Source organism: Parasteatoda tepidariorum, chromosome 9 (genome assembly GCF_982258835.1).
Source record: "Parasteatoda tepidariorum strain Cologne lab strain chromosome 9, Ptep-v5.0, whole genome shotgun sequence".
NCBI classification, from domain to species: domain Eukaryota; kingdom Metazoa; phylum Arthropoda; class Arachnida; order Araneae; family Theridiidae; genus Parasteatoda; species Parasteatoda tepidariorum.
The window spans coordinates 33,800,205-33,813,157 of record NC_141763.1 but is presented as its reverse complement, the minus strand read 5'-3'; the positions used below and the strand labels follow the sequence as shown (position 1 = coordinate 33,813,157).

General features: G+C 28.4%; 1 protein-coding gene across 1 annotated transcript; it reads left to right on the top strand.

Moving 5' to 3' along the window:
* The first annotated feature begins 2,901 nt into the window (after positions 1 to 2,901).
* ND-B22 (NADH dehydrogenase (ubiquinone) B22 subunit) lies at positions 2,902 to 10,218 on the top strand. The gene is made up of 5 exons (XM_016064100.2): positions 2,902 to 3,141; positions 3,689 to 3,831; positions 4,188 to 4,243; positions 7,951 to 8,108; positions 10,085 to 10,218. Exons 1-4 carry the CDS (start codon positions 3,035 to 3,037, stop codon positions 8,083 to 8,085), a joined length of 441 nt encoding a protein of 146 aa, XP_015919586.1. The 5' UTR covers positions 2,902 to 3,034; the 3' UTR covers positions 8,086 to 8,108; positions 10,085 to 10,218.
* The last annotated feature ends 2,735 nt before the right edge of the window (positions 10,219 to 12,953 follow it).

The window sequence follows — 12,953 nt, the reverse complement described above, 5'->3', positions numbered from 1 at the left end:
TTTGTTATATGCATTTTATGTTAAGCTTAAATAGCGCATTATCACTAATATATGTTTGAATCTCCTTTAGTGTTAAGTACATAATGTTTCACAATTTTTAACTCAAGCATTGTAAAATATAAATGCAGTAATATAAAAGGAACAAGTTTATTAATCTTTTGGTTTTTACATACATTCAATTACTATATTTATTAAACAGACACACACACACACACACATATATATATATATATATACTGTATTATTAAATTATAATCTGTAAATATTTATAATCAGTAAAAACTAAAATTTCATCTGACTTTTGACTTTAATAAAAAACTGAAATAGATATTTAATGGTCTTCCATGTTTTTATAGTAAGATTAATAGAAAGTGAAATTAAAATTACGTATAATTATAAAGAGTATCATGTCCCATTTTTTTTCCAAATAAATGAAGAAAGAAAATGATTTCATTTTTAGACAAATAATTTTAAAAAGTTCTCTTATAAAAAGTTTTAGCTTACTTTTTTAAAGTCAGAAAATAAAACTGTTTTGATTTCTTAATGTATCACTTAGTAAAAAAAAAGAAACTGTTTCTTTTCAATTTTTTTAAACATACGAATTAATAATTATAACCTGTTTATTAATATATAAAGCATGCAGCTATATTTTAAAAATTGATCTTTTCAGACTGTATTATTTAAATTTCTATTTGATTTAATATCATTTTCAACAATAGACTAATTGCTAAAATAAAATCTATTACTCAGTTTGAAGAATGTTTAAACACGTACAGCTCTAGTTCAACGTACAGCTCTAGTTCAACGAAGTTCGCTTTGTTTTGGTTGTACCAATATGGCGCCGCGGTTGCGGTTAAGGCTTCACGAGTTTACGGGCATGCCGTCTCCTCCTATTTATTACTCTATGGGAAAAAGTGTAAAAATGAATCTTTTTTTCCCCTCTTGAATTCAAAAAATACAAGTTTTCTTTGAAGAGAGAGTTTTTTCTAAGTAATAGTAAAAAATTTTCCACTTTGGTGTTAAATTATCCGTATACGGCTTTCGCAAGTTCGTGTACATTATACGGGTCTTATCACAGGGTTGGCTTGTCATTGATTTTATAGAAAACTACACTCGTCATATCTTTCGAAAATTTCTTTCTATAAATTAACATCCAGAATTTTAAAAGAAATGTTTCATTTGGCCAAGAGGCACTGGAGTCCTGTTCTTATAGATATAGAACATCTGGAAAAGGAGAATAACTTTTCAATTTTTTTAAAAATAATTTATTGAACTTGGGGGCTTACTTGTTATGGGTTTCATGTTAAACTAAAAAATTATCGGCGTCCTATTTTTCAAAGAAGCCCATAAATGAGTATGAATTAATATGGATCATTTTAATAGCATTATCATTTTTCTCGAGATACACTAAGTCCAGATCATATAGAGAAATTGGGAACTTTTTAAAATTTTTTTTTGTAGTTTTTTGATACACTGTGCTCAGTTTTAATTAATTTAATACAAAGCTATGGGCATCATATCTTCTTAAAATGTCCATATATGTCCATAAATTAATATAAAAAATTTAAAAACTTTTTCTACAGAAGTTAGGCAAAATACAGTAGGAATAACGATTCGTGATTTTTTTATATTTCTTAAAACGCTGTTTTTGTGTTTGGTTTTACAGTAAACTATAAGCGTCATATTTTCCAAAGATGCCCATATAAGTTTATAAATTAATATAGAATATGAAAGAAAAATTATATTGACAAGATATTTTAAATCCATAGAGCTCTTGATCATATCATGTAGAGCACTTGAAAAGGGTGGAAACATTGTGAGCTTTTTTAAAATAAGTTTTTAAATTACCGTGTTAACTTGTAATTGATTTCGTGTAAGACTATGGTTGTCATATTTCCTTATATTTTATAAGACTATGGTTGTCATATTGTATGAATAGCCTGGTTGGTAGGGCGTTGGACTCGTATTCGAGAGAACGGGAGTTCGAATCCAGCCGGTCGAATAATACCCGCGTATTAAATGGTGACTGGTGAGCGTTAAATCAGTCGGAGTCACAAAGTCCTCCATGCTCCCATAACAAATGAATACTTCTGGGGGTACTGATCCAGGAGTTCCATTGTCTTCTGGATTGGGTTCACAATTACAAGGTTCAGGAGCCATTACTTTGCCCTCTCTGAAATAAAACAAGCTGAAAGGGCCATCCTCACTGCATGTGATTCCCGCAACTCCACTCGTCCACAAATGAAATTGTTGCTGTTGTTGTTCATTTACGTCGCACTAGAGCTGCACAATGGGCTATTGGTGACGGTCTGGGAAACATCCCTGAGGATGATCCGAAGACATGCCATCACAATTTTGATCCTCTGCAGACGGGATGGCACCCCCGCTTCGGTAGCCCGACGGCCTGCACGCGAAGTCGATCACTTTACGGTAGAACAGTTTAACGAGGACCAATACCGCACACCCTCGGTCCCTACGCAGGCTGATCCAAGTGGCCACCCACCCGCACACTGACCGTAGTCAGTGATGCGTGGCTTCGGTGATCTGCTGGGAACCGTGTCCAAATGAAATTGAGAGCTTCCTTAGTGATCCAATTTAAGGGACCGTTTTCACTAAATACAATATTTTTCGCAAGCGAATGTGAGCTTGATTGGTGAGTTTAAAATAATTCCACAATCAAGTTTTCACTCACCAATCAGATTCTCCCTTACTCTCGACTGTGATCAAAGTTGAATTAATTGCTGAAATCCAAAAAATTGCTCTTTAGTACTCTAAGGACCATTCTATCTAAAGTCGTTTCACGCTTTTTCGATCACCGTCCAGGGAGAATAAAAACCTGATTCGTGAAAAATATTTCCGGCATAACAAGAATAACACTTTAATGCGAATTTATGTTAAGAGCTACAAGGTATTAGCTTTGTACATGCAATCGATTAATAACTGTAATCCTGTGTCACCTTGGCACGGCTGTGTTTATTTTGTTTTGGAATCAGACCAGAATTTTATAGAAATTTAGATTCATAATTTATTAATTATGTCACTCCCAAGACATTTACAACTGACCCTCAAGTCTCACGCTGAAAAAGTTTGCAGTTTATATAAAAGAGCTCTAAGGAACGAATGGAGTAAATACGATGAAAGGTGCTAATAAATTAATGAACTTCATGCTTAAAGTCTATGGGATTTTTCTTGTATCTCCATCCCTATTATTCATGTCTAGATTTGTTGCTATCATATATCTTTTACTCAAAAAATTAAGGGGCATATATATCATTAATGGTATTATCCCATTCAATGCCATCTCGAAATATTTGTAGCAAATATCGTAAGATTAAATATATTTCTTTATTCGTGCATTATTGTGGGGTCCCTTCATTGTTATTATGTTCATTGTTTGGTTATCGCTACACGAGCAGAAACTAATATCCCGGAAATATCCCCAAACATAAGTGCATACATTTCGATAGGAAAATAACTAATTTGTAACCAAACACATTTCAAGGCAACAATTTTGTCCCCCATGCATATGATTTTAGAGACAATTGTCGCCATACTGGTGTGAATCCTAAAAAATATGGTTATTTTCCTGATTTCTTATGGGCCTTCTAATTTTGTGTTTCAAATGGTTTTTCAGTTAGTATTTATTAAACTTTTTATAGTGTGTTTTTTTAATTAATTTTCATTGCAGCTGGGAATATCGCTATCATGCTGTTCTAATGAGAGCGAGATTTGATAAACATAAAGATGAGAAGGATTTACGAAAAGCCAAAGCAATATTAGAGGCTGCAGAAAAAGAGTTAGAAAAAGATTTGCATTATCAACCAAGAAAATGTAAGCATAAATGTTTTTATTACTTTAGTTACTTTTGTTGCTAAGTAAATTAATTCTTGTAAGAAATTATACTCTGACCTTTCAAAATATTTTCAAATGACTTTTTTTTTATGGTTAATTTTGATAATTTATGATAAAGTTTTAGTTAAATAAAATTAAATGTTACTTTTCAACTATTATTGTTACTGGTTAATAGAAGGTATCAGTTGAAATAATGTAGCATAAATGAAGTTAATTACGATAATTCACTCCATTCGTTGTAATTAAAAATTAATGAAAATGTATACGAAATTTTTTTTATATAATCATACTAATTATATATAACAAAATGTAAATATGTATTTGTTTTCCAACAGTTGGTTTTTCACCTGGTGGAATAAACTATGGCAGAGAAGTAACACTATCTGACTGGGTATGTTTTTATTATAATTCTTGATGTTTTTATTATAATTCTTTTATTATAAAATTAAAATCTTGCTATCTTCCACATTTTTCTCATTATACATTTTACTCTGCTGATTCATTGAAAATAGCCATTTTTAGCTGTTTACAGTAGGGGTGTACAACCTGCATTTTTGACCTGCTTTGTTTGTGCTGATCCAGTTTATCTATTTTTCAATTTTTTGTGTGGCTGTTTTTGCTATGTTTTTCTGCAAGGTCATAAAAATCCTGATATGTTGAAAACAATATTATATTATGACTTGCATGTCTTGAATCGTGCATTTTAATAATTACTTTTATTACTTTCATTGTTTTTTAGGATTTTATTATCAATCTATTATGTGATTGTTTTTGGCAGTTATTGCTACTCGTTTTCAAATGATTTTTTTGAAAATCTCTATGTTTTTAATTCAATATTATTACAACACTCTAAATTTGAACATGGGTGAAAAAAAATTTTGTAAAAATTTTAGTAAATATTTTGTTCATCAGATTCCACGAATTATGAATCAAGCATCATGATTTGCATTGAAGTGATTAAATAATCACATATCAGAAATCACATCAAAGTAATTGGTCAAAGATTGCACAAAAGTGACTTGCAAATCGCATCAAGGTGCTTTATAAATCATATATTGGGATTTATAAAGCACCTTGATTCTCATTAATGTGATTTCCATATCATATAACATCATACTCATTTAAGACATTTCCAAATCATGCATCTCAATTTTCATGATTTATGAATCACGAATTGGGATATGTATTAGCAGGATTTAAGAATTACTGTTGTTGATTCTCACCAAAATGATTTATGATTTACACGTAGCAATTCTAATTTATGTGGTTATGAAATCACTAATTACAATTTGCATTACAGTAGAGCGCCGATTATCCGAACCCTTGTTATCCGAACGTCCAATTATCCGAACTATGTCCGAATTTGCTTTTTTTTCCTTCTCTTTTTTAAGTTTAGAATTTTTTTTTAACTTATCGACAATTTTTCTAAATTTAGAGGAATAGATAATATCCACTACATCTGAAGACCATATTTAATTTACAACCTTTTTCAGCAGTTTTCTTATAGTAGCCATACATACATGTATTGTTATACAGTTAAACCTACATACCCCTTTAGCCCTCTTCAACTGAAAATTATCTTCAAAGAATGCGAGCTTCATTTTGACAATCTACAATTGTTGGAAAGCGGAATGTGTTTATGAATAGATAAGTGCTGAAATTCTACAATTGGGGGATGGGTAGTTGTCACTCATGGTTAATGATTAGTGATTACAGTGCTTGGAATCTTAAATCTTGGAATAAAATTCTTATCAGAAAAACAAACGAAACTGCAGTTTGTGAATCGGTAGATCTTTTGGGTGAAAATATGCCAGGTTATACAACAGAAGAAATAGAAGACTGGTGTCGAAACACTGAAAACGACTCAGGATTTCAAATTTTAAATGATCGGGAAATTGTTTCTGAAATTTTGAATGAAAATCGGAACTCCTCAGATTAAGAGGAAGAAGTACGCGATCAAGTTCAAGATAGTGGACCTTCTCATAAGAAGCATGCAATTCAATAGACATTGCAATGAATTGCCTAGAACGTCAAAATGATGTTGATCCAGTTCAGTTGATTTATTTAAAAAGAATAAGGGATATGGCTGCACAAAAAAGAGCATGTTCTTTGAAACAAAAGTCTTTGCTGGATATCTTTTGCAATGGAAAATAAAGAAAAATGTGGTAAAATCAGTAATTGACAAAAAAAATTAGAAAATAGCCGAAATATGATAAAAATGATTCAAATTGAAAAAAAAAAGTTTAAAAAAATATATTTAAAAATTGAAAAGAAAAAAGTCTTAAACTCGCCAGAGCTATTTTAGATAGTACTGCCAGTCATAAGCCTAGAAAAAGTGTGAAGGGAAGTTGGTGCATAAATAATAATCATTTAAACTAGGTTTTAAACAACTTTCCAATTATCCGAACATTTCATTATCCGAACCACGTTCGGTACCGAGTAGTTCGGATAATCAGCGCTCTACTGTATAATGGTTGATAAATCACACATCTCTATCACATAAAAATTATTAGTGAGTCACAGATCCTTTTTTGCATTAAAGTGATTAGCAAATCATGCAATGCGATTTACATTAAAACAATTTATGCGCCACGCATCTTACTTTGTTCGTTTTTTTAATTGTATCATTTTCTATTTATAATGTCCTGAACAAAAATTACAGTTTAATTTTAATTTGCAAGTTCCACATTTTGATATGTAATTGTCATGATCTTCAAAATTTATTTCACATTTCATATAATTTTGATTTGTATGTAACATGTTGTGATTCACATGCACACAATTTAAAAATTATGCATATACAATCATATATTCACAAAATTTAAAAAATCACTTTGCGTATTGTCTATTTTATAGAAAAAAAAATCTTGGTAAATTTTCGTTTGTTATCTGTAAAATATTGTTTAGCTATAGATTTTATTATGTTCTTAATCTTAATACATTACTGATTTCTTGAGGTAACAAAATAGATTTTGTGATGCTGAAGTTGAAACAGATAAGCTTTTACTATTAACTAGACAAATATTGATTTGACAAATTAGAAAACACATTCCTTGTATTTTAAAAACCTTTCAATTACATAATAAATTCTATCAATTTAATATAATGGTTGTTTAGTGTAATATTATCTTTTAATTATCATAATCATAATCAGGCAGCCTAATGGGGGCCAATGATTTCTGCATAGCGACTTCAGATTTTAATTTACTTCATTAAATTTTTAATGAAAAGTTTTGCTAGTGCTTAAGAGTTTTCAAGTACATTTTAAATGTCAATTGTAAATTTTTTGATAGTTTTTAAAATGATTTGAATAGAGATATGACTATTGAATCATAGGTAGCTGTTAGCTGCACATATTAAACTATGTAAAATTGATACATTTAATTTATTATTTTTTATTTTATTTATACTTTTAAAGCATGCAAATTTAATATAATGGTTGACGCATGTTTTAGTATACTAACTATATTACAGAGTAGGTCCTTGAAAACTTTTATTTTTGGTCCTTGAACAGTTCTTGAAATTATTATTATTGAAAATTGAGTGGAAACTCTGGTCTAATTTACTCACCAGTTCATCTAACCGGTGTTTTTGAAGCATTTTATCTATAAGTTCATAATTTTACAAAGTAAACAACCTAACAACTTAAGGTTTTACAAAGTAACAAGTTTTACTTTGGGTTGTACAAAGTGAACCCAAAGTAACAAGGTCCTAACGTTTAACAATTGTAAATGGTTTAATCATCAAGAAACATTCCTACCTTAAAATACACCCTAAACCGATAACTTGTAACTTAAGTTATTTATAAAAAATTTTATGTATACAGTATATGTAATTATGTTTAAATATTGCTAATAAGATTAAATTTTATTTAAAACTTGTTTGTGTTACTGTAATCTTAATTTTTAAAAAAATGTCGGGTTGTCTTTATAAAAATGCTTTTCTTTTAGCATATCATAAATCAAAACTATTACGAGGCTTTTATTAATAGCATAATTTTAGTATAATTAATTTTTTGAGAAAAAGTTTTTTTTAAGAAAAATAGCTAGTATTTATCTTATTTTCTTGATATTTATATTATTTTTTTTCTTTCTACAGGTTTTAGATTACTGGCATCCCTTAGAAAAAGCCAGGTATCCTGAATATTTTGCTAGAAGGGAACAGAGGAAGCAAGAATTTATTGAGCGTTGGGAAAAGAAGTATGGAAAACCATTTGATGATCATCATCATTGAAAAGTTTTGATAATGTAGAGTTGGTAAGTATTTTTTTTATTTTTTTTTTACTTTACACAATGTGAACTTTCGCTTCTAGTAACGCTCTATAAGAAAATTTAAAATTTTACCTGCAGTAAACATTCATGGACATTTAGACTTTTTGGGGATTCCAATAGATGCAGAACATGTAAGTTATTTGGGTAGAATTCCTCATAAACAGAAAGGATTTTTGAAAAATTATGCTAAATCCATGTGCTCAAAATCTTAAGTAATTTTAAATATAGCTATTCTGTAATTTAGCTATTCTGAAATTTTTTTTCTTTTGACCTAGTGGCTCTGTGGTCTGCATGAAGCTTTTAAATTTATATTTACTTATAATTTAAAATAATATAGTCAAAAACATGAAGGGCAAGGTATGTGTACCTTCATGTGTATGGCGAAATTTATGTCAGCAAAGTAGTTAAGTGAAATCTCATAGTATTCTTCTTCTTCTCATTGGCACAACAGCCCAGGATGGGCCTTGGCTTTCTCAACAAGCCTATGCCAAGACATTCTTCTCTTAGCCAAGGTTCTCCAGTTTATTATCTTTAAAAGTTGTAGGTCCTTTAATCTCATAGTATTAAGAGTACTTAATTTCATATCTATTTAGTAATATTTTTATGTGTATTTCTTTCAATAATTATTTATTTTGCATAATTAAAATAGTTTTGAAAGTGAGTATTAATGCAGTATTGCACTGTGCGTTGATAAAACTTTGTTTTTCTTAGAATTTATTTTTTTCTAAATAATTATTAAATCCATTCATTATTGTATTTAAATTGACCATAAAATAACAATATGCATATTTGTTCCTACTTCAGTGCAATTTAACATTTTAAATATTTATATTCTTTTACTTATTTAAAACCTGAGGCCCATGTATGTGTACCTTAAATTATTAGTGCCCTGACAGTATAAAAATAAAATAACTTACCGATTATATTGATAAACATTTTACTAGATGTACAAATATTATATCATTAAAATTAATAATTTAAAATCTTAGTTATTTTAAATAAGTTGGTAAACTAATTTTCGAAAAATCATAATTAAAAAAAGCTTTTGATAAAAGATAAATATTTAAATTGCTATCGATTTAGGACATATCAATCATATAAATTTTGTCTTGGTAAAAAAAAAAGTACATAGTTTAACATAAGGCAAAAGCTTTTATTTGTTATTCAAAATATTTTTGAACACAAGTTTTATAATTATAAACAAATTGCATAGTTGAATAGAAAAGAGTTTTAAATTATCAAAAGTCCTTAACTTTTTAGTTCACATTTTAAGAACCCAAAATGCATAATATATGTATATTTTGAGAAGATATGTAAGTTTATCTAAACTAAACTAAAACTAAAGTCAGTGGCGCGACAGCCCATAGAGGGCCAGGGCCTACTGTGCCCATCTCAATTTTCTTGACCTTGGATTCTGGGGTGCAGGAGTAGATGTTCCGCTCAGGTGGTCAGCCGAGTGCGGAACCCCCAGTGTTTAGTTCCCAAGCATGCTTGGTTCTCATTTATCGACCCACTGAAGGGATGAAAGGCCGAGTCAACCTTGCCCGGTCCGAGGATCGAACCAGGGACCTGTGGCACGACACCGCTCAGTCCCCGATCTGATTATGTTAAATTATCTTTTGCGCTTATTAATAGTGTATCAATTCTGGTAAAAGAGTATAATTTAAAGATGTAAAACTTAAGAGAAAGAAACTGATGCTACACACTTATTGATGCTTATTTTAATAACATGAAAAACTAATAGGGAGTACTAACATTGGTGAAATTTAGTAATTACTTGATCATAACAAAAGTTGACCCTATTTCAAAATGTTGAATTAATTTGGCACTTTGCTAACCAGTAAGTACAAGCATTATTTAATCTTGAACTTGTTTATTCATTTTGTTTCTTTATTTACTGCATTTACATCATAATGAATTATATTTAGTTAAAACTTATAATTATTATGCTTTTTTTTCAGTATTTAGATGACCGATATTGAAGAAAAGATTATCTTGCAGTTACATAGATCCTATGTATATTAAAATTTGTAACGTTCTGTCGGATTATGTGATTATTTTCTTTTGAATTTATAAAATAAAACCATGAATGAAATATGAGAGTTTTTGATTTATAAGATTTATCATGCTGGCAGAGATGCCAATTTGCTCCGTTTTGTGGAAAATTGTTTTCTAGTTGTAAACAAAAATTTATATTTAATGCATGATTCTTGGTTAAAAGTTATTATTCCCAACACTACATATAATTAATTTTAAAGTTCATTCATATAAATTGCCATTTTATACTGATTTCCGTATCATGAGCCTTTGTAAATGTTGGCAAAAATAAAATTTCAGCATGTTTAAGTTTTTAATACTCAACGTTTTAAAAATTTAAGCAGGAAGTGAAACTGTTGGCACCCCTGGTTTGGAATGCCTTAACCAAAATTCTGCACTAAAACTAAGTCTAGATTTAATATTTTTTAAAATTTATAAATTTTCAGCTTCTTGGAAGAAAAAAACAATCTCAAATATAGTAATCTAATCCTTCACATCTGGAAAAACTGATTTAAGATATTTTAAATAAGCAATAATGTATTATTTTACTTCTGACAATTTCTTATTTTTAGAAAAAATATTTTTAAGAAAGTTAACTCTTTTATATTAAATTCAATTCAATCTTTTTGGTATTAAAATCAATTCAGTTCAATCTTTTTGGTATTAAAATCAATCAAAGCTTATTGATGCCATGATCTGTGAGAAAATAGTGGGGACTGGTAATAATCCATAAATTATTTTGTTGACCATTACTAATATTACTTCCTCTTACTAGTTTGTCTTGTAGTCTGAAAGGTTTGCTTTGATTTTATAAGCTTAACTCATATGATTTATGAACATAGTAGGGACTGGAAACAACCCTTGAATTTATTTGTTAACCATTACTTATATTCATTCCTTTTACTAGTCTTATTTTGTATCCCTAGGTTATGCATATTTTTGTTAAGAAATTAAACTAAATAATTTATAGTTCATTGCCAATTTCACACCGATGTAAAATGTGTGTTTTTTTTAAAACTAATTTATTAAATTTATAAATATTTTAAAAAATAAATAAATGAACAAAGAAAATTGCAAACAAAATTGTATTTGCTATAGAAATGGCATAATGGTAAATATTATATGAGAGAACATCAACCTGCTATTAGAGAAAATTATAATTTTTTCTTTAACTATATTTTTCAGTGCTATAAAAATTTTAATTATTACACGTCAATAGAAAAAATAAATAAAGAATACCTTTAAACAATTTTTTTTCTATAAGCCATAAAATAAAAATATTATTGGTTTCAAAGTTCTAATAATGATAAATAATAGAAATTTCCAGTAGATAAGTATTTTTTCGTAATAAAGTTTACTATAAGAAATTGGGTAAACATACAGTAAACTGTAAAAATACTTTACTATTTTATTAGCATTTACAATAACAAAAAGTCATTTTAAGAGCTATCAAATTATCATAATATTCTTGTTTCTGCAATTCAAAAATAGTGAAGTGGGACTGTATAATTGAAAATTGACTAATATGGACAAAGTTTACTCATTTAAGTAATAAGAGAGTTAATTTTCCTGATACAATGTCTTTGTTCTATAGCATAAAATATATTTCTCAGTTTATGTGTCACAACTGTATTTTGGCTAAATTTCAGTTTCGTTGTATGTATTGACGCAAAAAAAGCTAATATTTGAATAATTATTGTTAAGATTTTCAAGTACTAGGACTCAATTTTAATAGTTCGAGAAAATAACTTCAAATTTATAAATTACTAAGTACAGACAATATTTTAGGACAGAAAAACATATTTTCTCTAAATAAAGAAACATGCTTTTTTTTTGACAGCCAAAATATGGAAGTATCCGCAGTCCCCAATAGTTTAGGCAGTTGGCGTTAAAACTTTTGACCCCTTAATGTTAATTTTTAGTTTTTATGTATTTTGTCATGTCTTCAGAACTAATGAAGCAAATCAAAAGCATTTCTGCACACAATTTTAAAACTTTTTTATCCTAAGATAATTCCATATGCAAATATTTTTTATAACTATTCAATCAACCAATTATTTAAAAAAATTTAGCAAGGTATACAAATTTTTACAAAATCTCGTCTAAACTATGAGGCCATATTTTCCTGATTGATGCTAGGAAAAAAACCATATAAAAAAAATTTATTTCAATTCAAAGAAATTACATTTTTGTATCTGATTTCATAACCTAAACATCATCTGAATTAATTTACATAGAGTTTGGGGTCTAACTCATTAAGATCGAGTCCTAATATGGGTTAATTAGATAATTAGAGAAAAAGTTACTTGTGTTTACGTTATTTATTTATTTTTTGCACTGTGTGTGTTAAAATAAAAATAGTCCTTTGCAGCTTATTATAAAACCCGTTTATCTAAAGTTCAATTTATTCAAAAAGCTGTTTTTAATAATTATTTATTTTAAAATTAATTATAAGAAAAATTTTGAATTGCAAATTAAAAAAAAAAAATCTTCATCTTAAATTCTGAACAATATAAAATTCTGAATTAATTTTTCTTCTATACAATACATAATCCTGAATGAAAAAGAATAAAAAGTGATTAATGTGAAATACAAAATTATTAATGTTTACTCCCGGGAAATACTTTAACCAATTTTATTGAAATGATATTATTTTTAAATGAATTTAGGTTTTTTATTTAAAGTTGTATACTTTGTAAAAACATGAAAATGCTTTTACAAACTATACAACTACTACTATACAAATACAAACTAAAAAAAATCAATACAAACATTTTTTGATCATTATTAATT